Below are 22,080 nucleotides of genomic sequence, written 5' to 3' on the forward strand. Positions count from 1 at the left end.
TTTTTTCCTGGGTTTTCGCCGCAAAATTTGAAAATCCAACTAACAATCAAAATACATTGGGTGAAACTAAAAACGTATGCTTGCCTGAAATGTGCTCGTGTTTGGGGTTGCCGACAGCTGACACTTTGGAAATCTTCAGCTTTAGATTTGTTTTTCAGCAAAAAGCTGGAACATTTCATCAGAAATTTCTCATTGAAATGAAACATTTTTTGGTTTTTGCCTAAATTTCTTATGGAGTACGGGGGGAAAAACCATTTCCCGAGTAGCTCCAGTCAAATATTATTTCAAAGGACTTATTTTGAAAGATGAGTTAGAGGGGCCGGTTTCAAATGCAGTCTACGTTTTTGAAGATGACAGTGTCATTGGTAAATGAATAAGCACCCATCATGCTTACAAGTAGTGAAGATTGCAGTTTCTCTGCTGCTTTGCTGGTTGCCTTTCACCGCCACAAGGTAGACAGTGTACTCGGACCCAGGCTGCAGGTTCCTCAGTGTGTATTTGGTGGCAGATGGCCCCACGTTGTACTGCTTTTGTTGGCCTCCTCTTGTGGGACCTGCAGTCAGTTGGTATCCTGTGATCGGAGCACGCGGTGGAGTCCAGGTCACTAACACTGCAGACTCAGTAACGTTGTCAAACCTTAGGTTGGTGGGAGCATCAAGTTCTAGAAGAAAACGCAACGTGTGAATTAACAGTTCTTCCATGGGTTTAAGCCTAAAGTTAGGCTTTCTTTTGAAAAATCTTGGGTGTCGTTTTTTAAAAATACCACAACATATGCACCAATTTTAATTAAAAAACACCACCACATTTCTGGGGAGGAATACGTTAACCTAAAATAGTCAAGCGGGGGGACTATGCTGTAAAATAACCCTATGCAGGCTTGTCTCTCCTATATGAATTATACAAGGTTTTTGGAATGTTTCCTAGGTCTCCACACTGGCATTCTTTTTATCCTTAGGTGCTTTGCTATGTCAGGGCCTTTAAATATGTGCTTAAGGTTATGTACGTACTTAGGTGGTGTGCTGGATCCAGACCAAAACGAATGCAGCAGAGCTGTTAACCCCTGACAAAATGCTTACTTATAGGAATTAAGGTCCAGGAAAGGTCCTGGGAAAAAGCAAGCCCAATGGGAGTTAGGCATCTGAATACCTTTAAAAAGCTGGCCCTATGTTGCTTTGTGCAGTAGTTTTCAACTTTTCCATGCCACAGCTAGCATCAGTCAAAAAATGTTCCATCTACACATTTTTTTAAAATGGAACATAGTTTTTTGACTAAATGGAAATCTGTAAAAAAAAATGGTTAATGGAACCTACCCCTCCAAAAAAGAGAGTCAGTTTTTGGGTTCTCAGGCCTCCTCTACACTAGCGTGGGGGATCGATCTAAGTTACGCAACTTCAGCTACGTGAAGAACGTAGTTGAAGTCGACGTATTTAGACCTACTCACCGCGGCGTCTTCACTGCGGTGAGTCGACTGCTGCCGCTCCCCCGTTGACTCTGCCTGCGCCTGTCGTGGCGGTGGAGTACAGGAGTCGATGGGAGAGCGCTCGGGGGTCGATTTATCGTGTCTAGACTAGACGCGATAAATGGACCCCTGCTGGATCGATCGCTGCCCGCCAATCAGCGGGTAGTATAGACATACACTCAGTGTTTTAATTTTTATCAAAAATTTTTGGGGGAGGGAAAAAATAACTCCCTTCCCCACCCCGTCTATAAAGAAAAGAAGGATGGTCATAAAGAAAGGGAGTGTTATTGCGACCCTCCTCAAGCCTGTTAATGATCTCCACATTGAGAACCAGCGATTTAGAAGATCTGAAGCTCTACTGACACTTGGGCTTGTTCCGCGCACAAAATGATAGTGTTGTATCTCTCTCTCGTATGTAGACCTATACCGGTACAGAATTTGACCGGTCAGCTGTATTAGGCTTTTATCACTTCTTCCACCCATGCAACAGATTAAAAAAGCACACACGATCATAGCTTATTTGTAGGCCACTGTTTAACGGAAGGACAAAGGGAGAAGCAAGTTTGCACCATGGGAAGACTTTTGCTGGATAGTTTTTCTTGGGCAGCCTGACTGATTTCTTTTTCCCAGGACTTTCAATCACAGGACACAATGCATCTGAATACTTTTAGCAATGTGGTTAAGACAAAGCAGTTAAGTGGATGATCACAGCCTATGGAAAACAATTCCAGATGTGTGTTACAAGGCCTATGCAGGCCTATTCAAATGGCTAGGCTCAGCTTCACATTCCAGATAAACATTTGGGGCCAGTTTTGCAAAAGAGCTCAGCTCTCATTTAGGCACCTACATGAAGTGGGCAGATTTTCAGAAGCACTATGCACCCGGCAAACCCCAATGAGAACAAACACTGGAAATTTTAGGTCTCAATGGGAGCTGAGCTCTGGGGGGAAATCTGGCCACTTGAGGGTTTTTTTTTTTTTTGGTAAACAGCGAAGGAAATTCAGGTTGGGATTTTCAAAAAGGGTTTTCAATGGGATTTGTGCTCCTAAGTCATGTAGATGCTTTTGAAAATGTCTGGACACCTAAACTTATTCATTCTGAGGAAATGAAATAAGATCAAAACGTCTTTTGCTTCTCTCTCTTTTAGACACTCTGGGCCAGACTTTCAACAGTGAGAACAACCGTTCAGAATATGAGATCAATGAGAGCTGAGCCCTTTTGAAAGCCTGGCCCTGTGTGGAACTTCAGGATCAAAAACTGGGACACTGTTGTGGCCACTCTTTCAGGGTTGTGAAATACTCACAAGAGCCACATTCTGACATTCTTTGATCGGCTTCCCTTGGGTTGGGAAAACACTTCAATAGCCATACCCAGCTGTTACACAGCGCTTGTCATCAGTAGATCTCAAAGCACTTTACAAAGGAGGTCAGTATCATTATATCCATTTTACAGATGGGGAAATCAAAGAGATGCGGAGCTTCACCTCTTTCCTTTGCATCCTTCAGTTGCTTGCTTCCAGTCTCTATGGTTGTGGGAAGCAAGGAACAGAGGGACTGCCAGGAAGTCCCCTTCTCCTCACACCAAGGAGCCAGAGGAGGGGTTTTGCAATGCACTGACTGGGCCACTGGTACTGTACTGTCGTCACTGACAAAATCATGAGAGGCTTTGACCTTGACCAGTGATTAGTGGGAAACACGCACTCCCTATGGGCCTGATCCAAAGTCCCATTGAAATCAAAGCAAAAAACGTCCACAGACTTCAGTGGACTTTGAACAAAGCTCTGTGTGACAACAGTGAAACAGGGCTGCAAAAACACCTTCTAGCAGGGGAGCCAGAGGTCTTGAATAAACGTTTTGTACCCCCAACATTTTGATTGATGAGGCAATTCATGCCTCCTGAAAGGAGGAGCAGGACATCATATCATGAACCAGGACTGACATGGTAACATTGGGATGTATTGTCACTTTAACTATGCGCCGATTCCTGTTCTTAGAGATACACGCACAGCTCCTGTGGCAGTCAATGAAAGCCAAGCGTGCAGCCATCAGCATTTAGACTGGGACGTACAAAGGCAGTCTAAGCAAGCTAGGCTCCCAAATCCCATTGAAATTCACCCTTAGGTGCCTTTGAAAAGTCACAGCCTCAGACCTTTGCTAGCAATGAGCCAGAAGGGCACATACCTTCTCAATCAATTAAAAAAGAAAAAAAAGAGAGAGAACTCCAGCCACATTAAATTGTTTCCAAACACCATGAGAGTTAAACCCCTATCAGAAAGCACTGGAAGAGAATACATCTATTAAGGAGATCATTGCGTGATCAGCTGAATTCTCAGCCCCATCATTTTGCTTATTGGGTGCTGCATGGCTAGAACGAACTGTTTCACTTTAAGTGATGTATTTACATGTTACTCTAAAGGAGGGGAAAAGAGTCACTTCCAAGTCTATAAAAAAAGCATCAAGGAAAGACACTTACTAGTCGTTTGCTCTCCAGTCAATGGCTTGCTCTCCCGGCCCTGGAGCACTGCAAAGACCTTGAAGAGATAGGTCGTTCCAGGTAAAAGGTCAGTGACCTCAGCAAAGTAATTCCTGGTAGTAGGCAGTTTCTGTCCTTGTACACCAGGGCGGTTAACCGGGAGGACTTCCACCCGATAGCCAGACACCGTGCTCGATGGTGGGGTCCATATGATGGTGATTTTGACATCGGTGACTTCCACAAACTGTAGCTCCTTGGGTGAAGGAACATCATCTGACAGAAGAGAAACATTCAGTAAGACAGAAGGATTCCTTACAGAATGGTAAAGGTGACTCCAGGAATAAGGTATGGAACAAGGAAAAAGTGAGTTCTCACTGAATAACTAAACTCTTAGACGTTTGACTGAGACCAGAAACTGTCAAATAAGCCCTATCTTAACAAATGATTTTACGAAAATACCTGAGTCTACTGTACATCTGAAATTACACTGGGTGGCTTAGAAGATTTTAGTCTAAGATTTACACACGATTATTTTGTTGGCACAAAATTAAAACAAAAAGCAAATGCACGTAACAGCAGAATGTCAACTCTGTATAGAGCCACAAGGTTGAGAAAAACAACAAAAAACCCATCATTGGAAACAAGAAGCTATTTTGCTAATTAAGAAGAAAAAGGCTTTAATGAATGATTGGAGAGTCTATACATTAATTTTAAATCCAATACCTTTATAATTAAACAACTACAGGGCGTGACCCCAGCCTCACTGAAGTCAGCGGTAAAACTCCCACTGGCTTCAATGGTGCAGTATCCGAGCCGTTGTGGAGTCTTATATTCAACTGAGGTTTCTGATTATTTGTGCAAATGAGTTACATGATGCCTTATGGTTAACCAATACAAACATCGATAATTCTCAGACTATATGAATGACAAATCATAAAATCATTGGGCCTACCTAGTTCATTCCTGGCATTGTTCTCATCGCAAGAACATCCGAGTCCACTCTCACCACACCGGCCCTAATTCTTTCAGAACATTTCTTTTTGGTTCTGTTACACAGCCTAATTGATTCCTTTTTTTTACATCAAGGGCAATTTTGTTTCAAACTTGGGTGCCTACAGTTAAGCTCCCAAATCCTTAAGTGCTGAGCAATTTCCACTCCTAATGACTTCAGCAGGGGCTCAGTACCTGAAAAAAATCTGGTTAATTATTCAGGTGTTTAAATATGGATCAGGGTACCAAACCCTAGACATCTGAAGTATCATGGCAACAAGATACCTTTTCAATACTGGTCACATGATCTCTCACGAGAATCTTTATGACGACTTAGAAAAATCTGTTGAGATTTTCCCTTTGCCTAGACATGGTCTGACAACAGGGATCAGCCTTTTGACTGGCCTGTCATCCTACTGCTAGGTATTAATATTATTTATTCTTTGTACTGCAGTAAGCACCTAGGAGTCCTAGTTATGGATCCCGCTGTACCAGGTGCTGTACAAACACAGAACAAAAAGATGAGCTCTGTGTAAGTGGTCCTGCGTCGACTTCGCTGTGTAAGTGTCTTCACTTCAGTTTGGCTCCCATTGACGCCAAGTTCCTCTCTGCGCCAATTTAGTACTGCAATCTCCCCAAGCACCACAGAGTCATGGCTGATGTAATTAGATCCATGCAGTGTCAGTGTAGACACTGCGTTGCTTACGTCGACACTTCCTGGCTTTCGGGAGCCATCCCACAACGTCCCACGCTGACGATACAATCAATACGAGCGCTCCTAGTGAGGACGTGCACCACCGACACAAGGCGGGCACACACACAAGTGATTTAATAGCCGCGGGGGTTGTATGCTGATGTAAGCTAGGTCGACATAATTTTGTAGTGTGGACGTGGCCTAAATAAGTATTAAGTCTCTGCTAATGAAAACAAGTGATCCCAAAGTGGTCATCTCTGATTAGCAGAAAGCCGCATTTGACTATAATATGTCAATGTTTAAAGCTTGTACATGAGCTAAACATTGGTGAGGTTTCTGGTAAAGGACACTGTTGATTGTATGCCCTTTGCTGGTGGTCCACTTACAGCTAAAGCAGGACTCAGAGACTGCATTTTTCTTTTCATTTGGCCCTGCTGTGTCTGACAAATTGCTTTGGAATGAACAATATCCCAGGAAGCATGCTGGCTATTACCTTTGGATGGGATGCCCGTGGTTTCCTGCTGGATAAAGACGGGAGTACTCTCTTGATTTTCTTCCACTGCATAGATGGTGATGTTATACTGAACTCCAGGCATTAAGTCACTGAGGGTCACAGAGGTAGCGGTGTCGGGCAAGTTGAGCTCTGTGCTACTACCTTCCACTGATGGGGTATAGACAATTCGGTAGCCTAATGTGACAAAACAGACATGATCACCAGACACAATCACTACCACCAGCACAAGGAACTGTAAAAATAAGATATGAACACATTTTCCGCCAGGGATCCAAAAAACACCCCTGAACTTTTAAGAATATGCGTCCCAGGTTTGTTATGGGGATGACGTGGGGGCAGACAGAGGCCATGGGTGCAGAGGATAGTGGGGTTGTGGTTAGTCAAACCTGAATCTGCAAGTGAACCTGCAGAATCAGTTGGAACCCAGCCCACTGAACTAGGCTTCAAACCAGGGTTCAAACTGGAAAACCCATCAGGAATGAAACAGGCTCCTTGCAGCCTGCCTGCAAGGGGCATCTTGTACTCCCCATTTGTCTGAAAGACACTTTCCATGTGGCGTCCCAGGGTGGACAGAATTGCTCATCTGCTCTGTGGCGCTTTGTATGTTCCTCTCTTCTGAATGTCAGGTTTTGCAAACATTCCCTCAACAGTTTAAAATAGTTACATGTAAATGAGGCAGACCTGTGATGGGAGCTTGTGGTCTGCTCCAGCTAACGACTATTGAAGTGTCATCAACTTTATCCACGTTATGTTTGGGAGGTGCATCAGGTGCTGTTTAAAAGAGGTGAAGGGAATAACAGATGAGAAAAGCAAGTGATGCCAAGACATGTCAGAACATCTGAGAACAATCCACAGAATAGAGACTTCCAAAGCCAAGCAGCACATCCCAACATGTACCTGTTGTCTGGGAAGTAGACAGGATCAGATTCTGTTCTCCTTCTTCTGAGATCTGATAGACGTTGATGATGTACTTACGTCCAGGTAGCAAGTCCGGGATGTTAACAGAGGTGGCTGTGCTCGGGAGATCTTTGCAAAAAAAGAAAATAGAAAAGACTTAGCAATGTTGCTTTTTTTCTCACCAAACAAACCAACCAAAAACTCTGGGGTGGTTCTGTAGACTCACAATTTTCTTGTGATAACATTTGCTTGGTCTCTAGTCCCATCGCAAAGCCCCAGAGTCTAGGACAGTTCTCTACAACTGGCAGGCTACTTAGAAGAAGGTCGGGGCACGGACTAGCCAGGGGAGACCAGGTGAGCCGTAAGGTGCAGAGGCAGGTTTGCACAGCAACCAATTGCACTCTGCCTGACTTTAGCCGCTGCTATGAGTCCAGCACCGATTTGACACCAATTCGCACCCTGATTTGCTAGTTGTCAGGGAGGGTTTTAAGAATTATCTGGGTGGTTCATGCATAATTCATGTTAAACATTCAGAGGGGGCAGCAGCTGAATGGAAAATCAATCAGAGAATGTCGTCCGTTCCCTCAGAGTCTTTTCCAGAGCACAAGTCCTGGTAGTGTTTAAGCACTATCCTCATAATGCCCCTGTGAAATATTACCATCCCCGTTTTAGAGAGAGAACTGAGAAACGGAGAGACTAAAGTTGACCAGCCCATGGTCACACAGAGCCTCTACGGCAGAGAGAGGGATGAAACCGAGATCTCCTGAATCGCAGCCCAGTGCTTTAAACCCCAGGCCATCCTTCCCAGCCAGTCGAATATGCTGATATTTCAGAATGTGGAGATCTCAATGGAAAAAAATATTAAACAAGAGTTAGTCAGATCTTGAAAAAAAGGATGGTTCTAAGAATTCACATGGACAGAAGAGTAGGAGAAGCAACTCCCCACCATGGAGCTACACTAATCTACCCCGGCCAAACAGGTTCAAACATCTGCCTTACCAAGATACTGTGGCTCATCCCCCTCCTCGCTAAGTTCGTACTCAACGCGGAATCCTGAGACAGTGTCAGAGGCGGAAACCCAGGAGACTACAAAACTACTTGCTGTAATTTCTGTGACCGATTCAGAGGTAGCAACCACAGGAGAAAGTGGAGTTGTCTCTCCTGAAAGGGTGTTGCCTGCAAAGGAAAACAGATGCAGAGATGTCAGAAAGCATTACTTGAATTAACAAATGCCAACCCAAAAGAAATGAAGGGACAGCTCCTCAGCTGGGGTTAACTGACATGGGTCCATCGTCTTCAGCGGAGCTCTGTCGATTTACGCCAGCTAGGATCTAGGCGTACCCATTACCTTTCTAAAAAGGCAAGTACGCAGTGTGGCAAATAAGCAAAAAAAACCAGTCTATTATAATATCCACAGAGGATGCAGCTGAATTTTTAACAGGAAACAAATAACTTAGGAAACGATCGTACAAGGAAGTAAAGTGTAGGAAGGGGGGAGGGATAGCTCAGTGGTTTGAGCATTGGCCTGCTAAACCCAGGGTTGTGAGTTCAATCCTTGAGGGGGCCATTTGGGGCAAAAATTGGGGATTGGTCCTGCTTTGAGCAGGAGGTTGGACTAGATGACCTCCTGAGGTCCCTTCCAACCCTGGTATTCTATGGTTCTATGGAAAGCGGCTGTATGGAAATACGGTTTCCTACGGTTACTTACTAGAAATAGGTGTAGTACTAGTGGTGGTAAAATCAAAGCGTGTGACCTCTCTGTGTCCGTATTGCTGCACGCTGATGAGCTGCCCTTCATACAACACCCCAGGTTTCAGGCCCGAGATAGTGTGGGAGTTCAAGTGACCTGGGATGGTGGCTTCTTTCCACGCCACTCTCCGATTTTTCTAAGAGAACAAAGACATCCAATACCATGAAAGAGACCCCCAAAGCCCAAGAGCAGAAATCTCAAATTACGCTTTTATATGGCAGCCGACCAGGGTGGCATCTGGATGCCTATGTCTGTGGCAGGACTAATATCAGGATGAACAAAAGTCCTCAGGAGGAGGAGGGGCTAGCAGTGCACTGTGGCCCTCCAGAGGCATTTAGCTGTGGTTAATGTATAATGGGATACTGGATAACGATCCTGTTAAAATTAGGGATATGCCCTGAGATTTTAATGGTTCTCCTTTGAAAAAGGTTTAAGCAGCAATATATACCCAGCGATCAATCAAGAAGCTAGAAAAGTCAGCCAGCAATTCTACAGTAGGTACAATATTTGGAGATCATCCAGTAACACACGGAGCTACCCTCTGACAACAATGCTCAGCAAGATTCTTCCCCTCTGACCCACACTTGATTTCTACAGGAAGTGCTAAACTAAATCCCCACCTTGCTAAAGTCAGGCCCCCTGGTGTTTAAAGCCCATTTCATTAAGGACCTGATCCAAAGTCCATCGAAATCAGTGGAAAGATTCCGACGGACTTCAAGGGGCTTTGGACCAGGCCCGGATTGTTCTCGTAACTCCAAGCAGGGGTTATGCACCAACATGTTTAATGGATGAGTAGGCATCTATAAAGAGTGTTGTCTGGGGCACTGTCAGACGACTCATTTGCATTGGTTAAAATGAATCATTCTTAAATATGAATAAGCTAGCAAGCTGTGGCTAACCAGTTTTGGCTCAGACTTTACAGAAGGCAATGACTTGTGTTTATTTAATCTGCTGCCAGCTGTTTACATCTTTGTATCCTGCTCATTTCTACCTCCTCGTTATGGTGATACAATCTATCCCAGTTGTTCCAGTAATATGTCCATGGTACAAAGCCAACGTTTCCTCCAAATAAGGAAACTTTCACAAGGATTTATACTATTCATCCCACACATAATCTCCACCTGCCTAATTTTCCAGCATATTTGCTAACTCTGTAGACCCAGATCCTCAAAGATTCCTAGGCACCTAACTCCAATTGAAATCATAAATTCATAAGCACATTGATCAGTAATGCTCACTCACAAATATCCATGATCACTGTACATGCTTAGATAATATCTGTCACTTTTAATCCTCAGTGCAAGTGTCCTCTACAGTAGGGAAAGATCACTGAATTAGCAACTAGAGCTGGATGAAAACATAATCCTTCCCGCCCCCCCGAGAATACCTTTTTTTTTTCTTTTAATTTTAAGAAATCGGGAATTTTTATCAGGAAATTTCTGTTTTCATTAGTGTTTTTCAGGTTTTCATTGGGAAAAAAGTTAAAAGCCCAAAACCAAAAATGTTTTGATTTTGGGCTTTTGAGAGCCTTGCATGGATGTCAGGAGCTATAAATGCAGATGATTTATATTATGATTGAAGGAAGCACTTACCGGTTTCCATCGGAGAATATACTTGGAAATGTGAGAGGATTCGGGTGCATTCCACTGGATGGGATGGGAGTTGGGATGACTTGCACTCTCAGTGATAATCACTTGCACAGGACCAGTGGCACCTGAAAGGGAAGTTCCCCATTTTAACTTAATTAGGGAGTTTTCCCCTCTAGTTTGCTATTCAGTGCATCCAAGATTTATTAATCAAAATGCATTTGCTTGTCCAATATTACTATGAACATTTGAAATAAATAGGTTTTCACTCTATCCCCCAGGTTCCAACACTCATTATAGCGAATGCTCTGGTACACCTGTCTCATCTTGCTCTATAGGCATTAGCATATGCGGTGTGGAAAAACTTACAATGGAAGACTTGTGTCTGTGATGGAAGACTTGTGTCATAAGTGGTATGGAAAGAGACTTGCAAAACAGAGCCAGATAGTTTGACAGAGCATGGGGAATAAGAGGACTTTTTCAACACGTGCTTATTATAAGTGAAATGCAGTTACCATTCGCTGCAATTTGGGTTAATTTTTAAAAGCAAAAAAATCTCTGCTAACTTAAAGTCTCATCCTGTGTCATGCTAAGGACCTCTGGCAAGGTGCTAAGGATCCTCAACGCCTAAGCCAATGGGAGTTGGGTAGGTCCAGCACCTTGCTAGATGGGGTCCATGGAATGCTTTCCCAGAATTAAAACTGATCTCCACAGCTAATCAGAGTCTGTCCCAAGGCAGGATCGATGTCCTAAGAGCTGCACAAGGCAACCCAGTAAAATCAGGGTGCTTCAGAATGCTGGAGAATCTTAGATGCTGACCAGCTGGAGAGAAGGTCAACAATACGGCCACCGCCAGTAAAAGGTTCAGAAATCTCTTACATGTACTGGAACAAAAGCAGAACTAGGGGCAGAATAAGTTTCCATATAAAAGAGCCACATTTTTGTGGAGCTGTTTAGGGATAGGTTGTGAACCTCTTATTTAGGAAGTTGCACCTCCATCTCTCAATGGGACTAGCCCCATACCATCATACGATTGTTTGGATAAGGACCCCAGCCTTAGGCTTCAAAAAAAAAAAAAAAAAAAAAAAAGGAGGGGATCTCTAACAATTTCCTTTACATTTATTCAAATGACACATTCTTCCATCTTGTAGCAAAAGGCAGTTTTTCTGCTAATGATTGAAGATCATCAGTTAAAAGACCCTATGCATTTTACAACATCTCTGAATCAACTCATTTTAAAACCTGCGTTTGAAACGACTGCCTTAAGCACCTGTGTGGAGGAAAAGCATGACTTGCACACACAGGCCCACAAGCCAACCGACAGCCCTGAGGTTTAGTTGTAGGCCTGCAACAGAGCACTTTTGTAAACTCAAAGGCCCCGATTCAGAAAAGCACTTAATCATGTATTTTAAGTGCATCCCTATGCAGCAAAGCGTTTACGCACATGCGTATGTCCCACTGACTTTAAGCATGTGCTTAAGTACTTTGCTGAATCAGACCCAAAGATGCTAATGGCTTGCTCCAATGCTCACTAGAGACCAATGGAAAGGCACCCACAATTCCACTGGGTATTGGATCAAGCTCATAATTCACAGCACCTTTTTGTCTTGTTTATGCTCCTTTCTCCGACTCCTCCCCTGAACCATGTTGTGAAAAGCTTGCAAATAAATGCTGAAAAGGTCATTGAACACTCAGATGGTCTTACACAGTAGGTGTAAGTTCCCAGAGAACTCCAGCATAGAGCAGTCTGACTCCGCAGGATGATCTGTTATTTTAGCCATTAAATCCCCCTCCTTTTTTTTAAAAAAAGTTTCCTTTTATGGTCTGTTTGGATAACAGCGTAACATACATACCTGCATATACTTAAAGACTTCCAGCCCAAACAAATCCAGACCCACCCAGAGAATATTTCAAAGCTTGTCTAACCCCAAATCTACATTCAGGAACTTTACATTTGATTCATGTGCACATTTCCAGGCCCTCTCATGTCTAAAGAAAGTCCGAAGCCTTGGTTTCCAGGCTAACGGAGCGCATATTTCACATAACTCAGTGAGATGTTTGTTTTAGAAGTCTGAGGCGTCAATGAGGCTCAGTAAGAAATTCAGCAAAGAAATCCAGAGGGCTGTGTCCCATTCTTCCCTTCACTGGCAGTCCTTAGTTCTACCATCCAATTCCTGTTTTGTCTCTCAGATAAGAGTTCAATTGTGAGCCTCAATCTGTGTCCACAGAGAGAGAGAGGAAGGATGGGTAGGGCTGGAGGCACAAAGGCCCGGATCCACAAACGTATTTAGATTTCTATCTTCCACTGAAATCAACAGAATTTAGGAACCTAAGTACCTTTGTTGACCTGACCCAAAAAGAGACTATGCAATATGGCCAAGTTCACACAATATGGCACTAGCTTGGGATTTGGGAGACACTGATTCAGTCCCCTGCTGTACCACAGATTTCCTGCCTGGCCTTGGGCAAATCACTTCGGGTGTGTCTACACTGCAAAAAAAGAACCACAGCCACACAGAGCTGAGTCTCAGAGCCTGGGTCAACTGACTCAGGCAGAGGGGCTAAAAATAGCAGTTTAGACATTCAAGTTTGGGGTGGAGCTCGGGCTCTGAAACCAGGCATGGGGTGTGTTTCTCAGAGCCCAAGGGCAAACATCTAGATGGCCTTGTGGGGCTCGCACTAAGTCCGCTGACCCGAGCTCTGAGACTCACTGCTGTGGGGTTGCAGGGGGTTTTTTTTGCATTGTAGACGCACTCTTAGGCTCTTTGTGCCTCACATCCTTTCCTTGCTCACAGGGCTGTCATGAGGATAAATCATTAAGGATTGTGAGGCACTCAGGTTCTGGGTTAATGAGGGCCATACAAGATGCAAGGGGATCTAAAGAGCCCACTTATACCCTTCATGGGCCACCAGCATGGCCAGAGCCTGTAGGGGTGGGGCCAAAGCTGCTGCCGTGTTGCCTCGCCCCTTCTTCATAACTGGGTGGAGAATGAGCAGGCCGTACAGAACCGCCGATTCACCAGGGAGCTGGAATAAGTGAGCAGAAAGGCAGGTGATTACCTGCCCCCCACCCCTCCATAGGGCAACTCCCCAGTTAGGATGAAAATTCAAAAAATCTCAGAAATCTTCACGAGCTACAAAATATTTCCATTTCTGTCAGTCAAAACACGGTGTTCTGATCAGTTCAATACATTTTTAAAAAAAGGTATCGGGTTTTTTTTTTTTTTTGTTTACTATAATTAGCTTATATTTCAAAACAAAACCTGATTGCAAACCAGAAACCCAGAATTTTTCATTCCAAATATGTCAAAGGCAATGCTTCAACAATTTTAAGTGGTTTATTTCCCGCCCCCCAAACTTTTGAAGTGAAAAATTTGTCCGAAGCTAAGAGTTCTCTTGAAAAACTTCAGTTTGGATGAAAAAGCATTTTTCTGATGGAAAAACATTTCATCAAAAAACTCCTGACCAGCTCTACTTATGAGTACTAACCTGCCAGCTACTCACAGATCTCATTTTATTCTCCTTAAGACAACGTATGTATGTAAATCACAAGCCTATTATTTTGCTTTATCTGTGTTTTCACAAGGATTCCATTTATATAAACTAAAAACACCACTCATACACAGTTACATCTTCACTGCAACGCACTTCTGTTATTAGAGCATGCTGTTTTGCCTCAGAGAAATTTGTGTGATAAGACAGTAAGTACACAGGTCTGTAAAATACCAAAGCGGTCCAATGGTTGTTAACGCAGTACTTACCTTTTTCTGAGTCTTGTTTTTATTTGCAATTTTTCTGCCAATAATCAAAATGGGATTGATAATAATCATCTTCGTGATGTAGAAGAAGTTATGCACTAAAATTACTCTGTCCGTTTTAACGGAGCTACTCACTATTTATACCAACGTGGAAGCAAGGTCTGGGCCAGTGAACCACACAATACATTGAGAGTGGAACTGGTTTTCTACAAATCCTTTAGTCAGAGTGTTTGCCTGTAAAGTTTTAATATTTAAACTAAGGCCCAGTTGGAGAAGCAAACTTTAAACAGAAGAGTTGGTGCAACTGCTGCTCTTATCACGTTATGTTCATGGAACTACGGAAGAACAAACCAGCAAACAGAGACATTGACCTGCCTCTGAATATTTCCTAGAATTGATTGGGCAAAGGAGAGTTCAAAAGTTTTGCTTGGGGCACTGACCATGGAAGGCATTTCCTGCCATGGTGCATTTTGCTTCAGCAGGTGGGTTGGGTAAGAATATAGATTCTTCAAGCAATGTATAGATAGTAGATAGATTGCAAAGCTATCATTTCAGTGAAACACCAAAGTGGAAATAAAACCACAATGGGCCAGATTCTAGTGTGAATCTAGATTCTAGAGTAACCCCAGTGAAGCCAATGGAATGACTCCAGATTTTCATGGTGATCAGTCTCTGGCCCTCTACTTGTAAGATTGACACTTTCTTGTGTCCGCCTTCAGGTGGAAACAGTTCTGCTGCTGAAGAAAACCAACAGGAATTTCCTACCATGTTGTGAGCTGAACAACTGCAAACCATCCACAGGCAAAAGAACCTAGAGAATTCAAACCCTTACTTGCTCGTTATATATAGGGAAAACCACCTAACCTTATTTGACGTTGACAAGGATATGAAAGGACATGCAGATTGCTGAGATCAGCAGAGGAAGCAGGCTGGGTATTTACCCTGTGCTCCGCTCATGTGGCCAACCCCATCCTAGCACACTAAAACAGAGCTAGTCAGGAGAATGTGTTTACTCTTTAGGATTCTTACCTGGATAGGTCTGCAGAGGTTGACAATGCCACTCTCCAATACCCCGGCCGTAGCAATAGCACTGGTATCTAACACCATGAACATACTTCTCCCACGAATCCCCAATTTGATAAAAGGTCCGGGATTCTGAATCCTGGCACTGGTCTGAAGGCACGAAACAGGTACAGGTAAGTGTCAAATGTTGACTTAAACGACCAAAAAACCCAAATCAAAATGTTGGATCAACATACAGGAGAAGAGGAAAAACACACTGCAAATAGTGTTCCTCCAAGCATTACTCAAAGGGGCAACAGAAGTCTAACTTCAAAACTAGGGTACATGGAAACTCATCCAGACCCTAGATTTACTACTGCAACAGCAAGTCAGAGGTTTGGATGTTAATTCAGCTGGGGTATGTTTTGGACAATGACAGCATGCCAAGGACAGGCTCTGATCCTGCAGTCCTGCCTCCCCCTAGAGTCAATGGGAGTTTCTCTTCCACAGATATTATTTTACAGCCTGGTTCGGCTTCAGCCACTGCACCTGTTCTTCTCTCCTTTAAGGCTCAATCTTGTTCCCATGAAGTCAATGGCAAAACTCAGGTGTAAACTCTACAGCAACACCATTCACTTCAACACACTGATTCCAGACATAGGTGAGCATAACTCACATCTGAATCCGGCTCAGTAAGAGTCTTACTGATGGACTGCAGTGAGCATTAACTGTATACTCCCTTTGGGAGGATGGGGACTAGGTTTGGGGAAATCAATGACAAGATTCAACAGACAGCAGCTTTGTTGATATTTTCCAACTCATTTTAAAACAAAATTTATTTCCTTCTTTCAAAGGAGCAATTTGCAAGAACTTTACTATCTGATCTCCAGTAAATCTGGGCAGGCATACGATAAATAAAGCAGAATTTAACCACTAGTGCTTTCTGAACTGTTGCCAAAGAAAACATGTTAAAGTTCTCTTGGGGTTGGTAATCGCAGATCAAACAACGAAGTCTTATCATCAAATCAGAGTTCGTTTTTTTGGTCAGAAAAGTAGAAATCTCTTCATTCTAGTACAGAACTATGATGGTTTTAGCTAAACTCTGGCATGCTATTAGCACTCGCACTCTTAGCATTGGCCTGCTCTCTTTTTGTTTGGCTGCCCAGTGTAATAAGCAGCCAAATAAAATAAGTTTTGTTCACAGTAAGATAATATTTGCTGGTGCAATCTTCCATGCTTTTCAGTTCAGTCAGGAGACCATAAGATTTTGGCAAAGCGGAGAAAAAAGAACAATTTACAAGGTAGGGTTTAGCATTACTGGCTTGCTCCACACAACAGCGGATTGCACGAAATTGGAGGTCCCTGCTGGACGCCTTATTTGTCAGAGTTCCGTCGAATGGGTTGCTAAAAATGATCTGCTACCCCGTAACATTGGCAGCTACTGAAGCTAGAGTGTGTTATAGTGTAGGAATACTCCACAGGAGGAATCAGTAAGGAGTAAAGTTGCCACTACCTATGGTTATTGCAGATATTATCAGCTTCTCCCATGACATGTCAGATAACCTGAGTTAAGTCAAATTCTGCTCTCACTCACTGCGCTGCAACTCCTCTGAAGTCACAGTCACTCCAGTTTTCTCCTAGTGCGATTGAGGGCAGATTCTGTCCAAAGATCTGGCCCAAATTCACCCACCCGCCCTATCACACATTTCCTTGTTATTGCGTAGCTACGACCTGGCCTTGGTGAGCGGAGCAGCTGGGAATTAACCTACCGACAGGATCACATTTCCATCTCCCACGACCCTGGCCAAAGCATGTGCAGTTCAGCATGTGTCCTTCTTCATGACGCTTGTGGAATGTCTGGTTAACATCATAGGTGATGTCATCGACAATACACTGATCTGTTTGAGAGAAAACAGAATACTTCCCTCAACGATTGCTTTAAATAAAAGAAGTTATAGAATACTTCTTCTGTGGAACATATTCTTCCCCCTCCCCATCAGTGCAATGAGACTTATTGCCACAAAAAGCTCTAGAAAAGAGAGACAGCCCCTCAGGTATCTGTCAGAGATAAGTGTGATCTTCCCAGGATAGGATTAGACACTATGATCCCCTGTGTCCGCTTGTCATCATTGATATCAAGGGGACTACTTGTGTGGCTAAGGGACGCTTGTAGGAAGGAGGTTTGCAGGATCCAGGCCCAAAGTATTTAGCCTTATTCAAATGGGGTTCCCGTGGCATGTTGATTACGGCACGTGAAACAGCAACTAAAATGACATATTAAAAAAATCACTGGGTTTGCTTATAAAGGGCTAGATTGTGATATTCTTACACGAGCTGAGCAGCACGTTACTCCTTACTGATTTCAGTGGAAGTAAAATACTACTCGGTGTGAGCAAGGGTATCACAATGCAGCCCAAAATGTTCTCTGCACTTTCTTTTGCTTGGTATCTTGATGACACTTTGTTGTTACCCTAAGAAAGGAACTGATGTATTATACGCCCCAGTTATTACTCGTACCCACTGATGCACTCGTACCCACAGATCCCCCAGTCAACAGAGCTATGGCAATTTATACCATTTGAGGACTTGGCCCTAACCTTTTATCCTTAAAGCAATCTGGTCAATAAAAGCTAGTTTAAGAAAACAAGCAAACCTGAAAACCCCTGTAGAAGCGAGTTGCTTTGTGAAGCAATCAACCGTCATAAATATGGCTTGTTATTTATGAAAGGATTTAGCTGCACTGCTAGTGGACAGGGCATGGAATCAGCCTCCAAAGACCCATGTTCAATTCTGGGTCAGCCACAGCTTTCCTGTCCTTGGGCAAGACATTTAATCTGCTCTGCCGCTGTTACCCATCTGTAAAATGAGGCTAGTACTTCCCCGCCTCACGGGTGTGCTGTGAGACTAAATCCACTGATGCTTTGTAAATGCTGAAATATTACAAGAAGGCCCACAGAGGTTTCCTGAAAGCTGTAATCTATCAGCAGGGTTGAGAGAACCCACACCCTTAAAAAATATATATATATATATATACATATATATATATATATATATATATATATATTTTCCTGACTAGGTGACTTCGCTCATTTCAGTTGCTTTAACCTGACAGTTTCCTTTCACTCTCTCCCACATTTCCCCGCAAGACCCCTCCTTCAGAGATCAGCATGCTGAGTGCTGGCCGTTTAGGCAGAGTTAGAAGGGAGCTTTACTGAACAGCGGATCCTTTAGCTGTGCATCTCTCACCGTTCTGCACAAGATGCATGGAAAACCTCAAAGCCCTTGAGAGAGCCTTTCCGTATAAATTATATCCAATTTCAGCAGTGGTGTTAGCGTCCTTTCTTGGCTCTCTGACAGCACCCACTCTGCTTTTTCCAGACATGAATTCAATGCTGTAAGTAGCTTTAGGATGATCAAATGTCTATGCTCTCCCCTTTGAAGTCCTCTTTTTTTGGTTCTGTCGAAGCACTTCCCTACTTGGACTGCTTAAAAGAAATCTCAGTACTGTCCTGCCAACTTTTCATATAGATTAGCCTGCAAAGGTAATTCATCCTACACAGAGGAATTAAAAACCTCCTTCAAAATAGCACAACAAGACTGCACTGCCCTTTAACCCTGTCTTCAAGCTTCAGCCTAGCCTGGGGCTTTGTCTGCACAGGAGAATAGCCCCAATTCAGCAACCAGAGTAGCTGCAATGGTGCTGAACCTTAAATGTAAGCAAGAGAACGCAAGGATGTGCATTGATCAAGCTAATCGAGGTTTAGTGAGTGCTGAATTGGTGCTATTCCTGAATGTAAACAACATCTGGATCTTTGTACAAATATACCTCCTGGCCTCCACAAGTGAGACCTGTTGAAGTACAATTGTTTTGGGGGCCTGCTCTAATTCCCGATGAAGTCAGTGAAAAGAATCCCTTTGACTTCAATGAGAGTTGGATCAGGCCCTTGGTGCACAAATTAAGACACATACCTCTAAGCTGGGAGTATGCAAGGCAGGTCCATTCGCCACGGCCATTTCCGGCGCAAGTGCATCTCATCATATGGCCCATGTCGTGCTGTTTGTCCCACTGGTCTCCAACTCGGTACATGACACCTTCACTGGTTGTGCAGATTTCCTCATGGGCTGTTCAAGAAGTGTGAGGGGTTTTATTTAGTGAGAGTTACAACGAGCACAAACATTCATATAATCCACTATACATCTTCCCATGGTGTTACAGGTTCCAAACTCTACTGTGGGGGTTTTATGACCCCACTAGGTTTCCAAATCTCACTTTCACTAGGTGCTGATGTTCTCTAAATGCAAGTCCCTGACATTAGTTTATTCACTCTAAATCAGATCTTTCTACTTCCAGACCTGTTAGGCTCTAACTACAGAGACTGGGTGGGATGCCCCCCTGCTTTGCAGACTGTGTAGTTATGGATGGCTGTGCAAAGTGGGTGTAAAACCCACCACTGCTGGCCACTCACTTTACACAGATGTAAAGAGAGTGAAGACCCAGCCATGTTGCCTTTAAAGGACGACAAGAAAGAGGAAACTATCACTTAATTGTCACTTTACTTTTTGGTAGACAGAAGTGGAGGAAAATGTCTTTTGTTTCAAGCCTTCTATGAAAATGTGTGTTCACCACCGTCCAAAGGAAAATCATGGGCCAGACCCTCCGCTGCTGTAGGTCTGTTGAAGTCTTTGGAGATATGGCAACATACATCAGCCGAGAACCTATTCCTATACTTTCACCTAAATTACCGTTTCTAAAGGATTTTATCTCCTGGCTGAATTCCAGCACAGGTTGGACATAAAATTGCCTTTGCATTTTCAATGAGATGGGGTATTCTTTTTTGCCACTTCATGTCTTAAAGTATTACATCTCATTCCTGTGCACTGTTTAACATGTGCTGGGTTCCATCTCAGAGGTGGCTGCATTTCAGTGACGGGTGGAATGATCCTTGTATCTGCCACCTACGTCACAGGGGTACTGTGGGGTTCAGTTAATGTTTGTTAAGACATTGAGATCCTCACATAAAAGGCACTGCTATTCGTGTAAAGTATTACTAGCTTTATTTGCTCCATACTGGATTGTATGTATGCTAGCAAACGTAGCACGGGCGCTACTGAGTTAGAAAAGGTTTGCCGTTTAAAATGGGTTCTCATAGCCGCCTTGTGTTCGGATCTTGCAGGAAGTGCTAATGCTCTCCGTTGCCTTCGTTCTAAACACACACAACTCCTTTGGACATCACTGAGGCTTGCATAAACTGAGACCTGCATAATTGCCACAGTAACAGTGTGATGTTAGAAACACAGGGTCATCCGTAACTGCAAGATCTGGCAAGAGGAAAGGATGAGTAGCGAGGAAGAAGGCTTCTGCAGACATAAGGCCAGATACTCTGCTAGTGTAAACCTCTATAGCGCCACTGACATCAATGAAGCTACGCAGTTTACCCTGGCTGAGGATCTGGCCCAGAATTCTCAGCAGCAAACAGGCAGAGTAAATTATTTTCTATTTGTAATGCCAAAGTCACTGGTCAAAAAACACCTTTAGAAGCCCTAGAAGCAAATTGGATTGGGCTACAGCTACCTGGAAGCCACTAATGACTGAAGGTTCACCGCAGTGACGGATGCAGCTCAGTGGACACGTGGAAGGGCTCCACATCCCAACTGCATTTCAGGGGCCACAGTCCGAGAACCACTGGCCTTAAACAGAAACCTCAATGACTGGTCTTGAACAGAGACCAGCCAGAGATTTTTCCCATCCAGCACCAGCATCCACAACTTACCAGCCATAGGGCAGAAGCCAAACTTCTGGTCAGCATCGTAGTTCTGGGTGGTTCCGCACCACTTCATGTTGTCTTTCCGTCCCTCAGAAGTACAATCCGTGTAATTGCGGTTGTTATACAGGAAGGGGAAGTGGCACAAGGCACCATTGGAGTTGCCACCCCGGGTCTGGACCAGAACTACAGAAAGCAGGAGGAGTAAAAGAAAGATGTATCTGAGCCAGCAGTCTCCTCAGAGGAGCCAGGAATTGTTTCAGAACATAGCCCGGACCCTCAGTTTGCATGTGCCCCTCCTCAGAGTACCCATAACCCTCTTTTCTGACGGAGACTAATTTAATCATGTAAATGTAAACCGTGTGAAAGGTTGGTCAACATTCAACGGATTTGCGTAACCAGAAAGCACCGCCATCCCGCATGCACAGATGTGGAAAGAGTGGGCCTGGCCACGGGAATCAGAGTAGGGAAATCCGGCATAGGACGCCTGTGCCAGGGAAGGCATCGGCATTGGAATCATAACAGCGGCTCCATAATGCCCACAGACTCCCCTGGCAGAGAGGATCATCAGAGGTCTGCTTTAGAGTTTCTTTGCACCAACAGAGTCATCAGGAACAAACAGGAGTAGGGTGAGGGAACTGGTCCAGTGAGTCAAATATTCTCTCTGTTCTATGACACGTGTACAACCCATGGAAGTAAATGGGGCTGGATGGATTTAACTGAGAGCTGGGCTGTGACCAAGGACTTTAAATAAAACCTCAGCCCTTAGGAAACAGTTGCAACTCAATGATGTACAAATAGCCAGGAAGAATGAAGCCTTTGCTTGCATCCTCCTATATTGAGATTTCCCCAGCCCATAGTGAAGCAAAAGGGATCTCTTAGGCACCTATCACCAATGCAATCCAGAGCAGCTGAATTCCACGAATTCTCTTAAAATAGAACAAATGTGACATGATGGAAAGGGATCTCGAGTTTCATCTGAAGGAACCAGAAGATATTAAAAAAACAAACAAACTCATGCGAGTGAAAGGCTGCTCAAAAACGACAGATCTGAGAAGTAGTATTTTACCACGTTACTAAATCTACCAATACATTAATAACTTCAGCCGTGCTTCACTTAGGGGAATTTCTGCTGGATCTGACCCTGTCTGGCTGCTGTCTTATGGAAGGTCCATGGGCTTCCAAACCATTGCCCT

General features: G+C 43.8%; 1 protein-coding gene across 8 annotated transcripts in view; it reads right to left on the reverse strand.

The window, feature by feature from the left end:
* Positions 1-22,080, reverse strand: part of FN1 (fibronectin 1) — a 67,256-nt gene that overhangs the window by 31,870 nt on the left and 13,306 nt on the right. For all 8 annotated transcript variants that reach the window (XM_037911911.2, XM_037911913.2, XM_037911915.2 and 5 more), the window contains exons 9-20: positions 20,894-21,070; positions 19,092-19,244; positions 16,892-17,020; positions 15,150-15,293; positions 10,369-10,490; positions 8,735-8,912; positions 8,026-8,202; positions 7,027-7,155; positions 6,811-6,900; positions 6,109-6,303; positions 3,932-4,204; positions 395-661 (exon numbers count right to left, since the gene is read on the reverse strand). In XM_037911911.2, the coding sequence (XP_037767839.1) occupies positions 395-661; positions 3,932-4,204; positions 6,109-6,303; positions 6,811-6,900; positions 7,027-7,155; positions 8,026-8,202; positions 8,735-8,912; positions 10,369-10,490; positions 15,150-15,293; positions 16,892-17,020; positions 19,092-19,244; positions 20,894-21,070 (2,034 nt within the window). The remainder of the gene's footprint in view (positions 1-394; positions 662-3,931; positions 4,205-6,108; positions 6,304-6,810; positions 6,901-7,026; positions 7,156-8,025; positions 8,203-8,734; positions 8,913-10,368; positions 10,491-15,149; positions 15,294-16,891; positions 17,021-19,091; positions 19,245-20,893; positions 21,071-22,080) is intronic.

Source organism: Chelonia mydas, chromosome 11 (genome assembly GCF_015237465.2).
Source record: "Chelonia mydas isolate rCheMyd1 chromosome 11, rCheMyd1.pri.v2, whole genome shotgun sequence".
Lineage (NCBI taxonomy): Eukaryota > Metazoa > Chordata > Testudines > Cheloniidae > Chelonia > Chelonia mydas.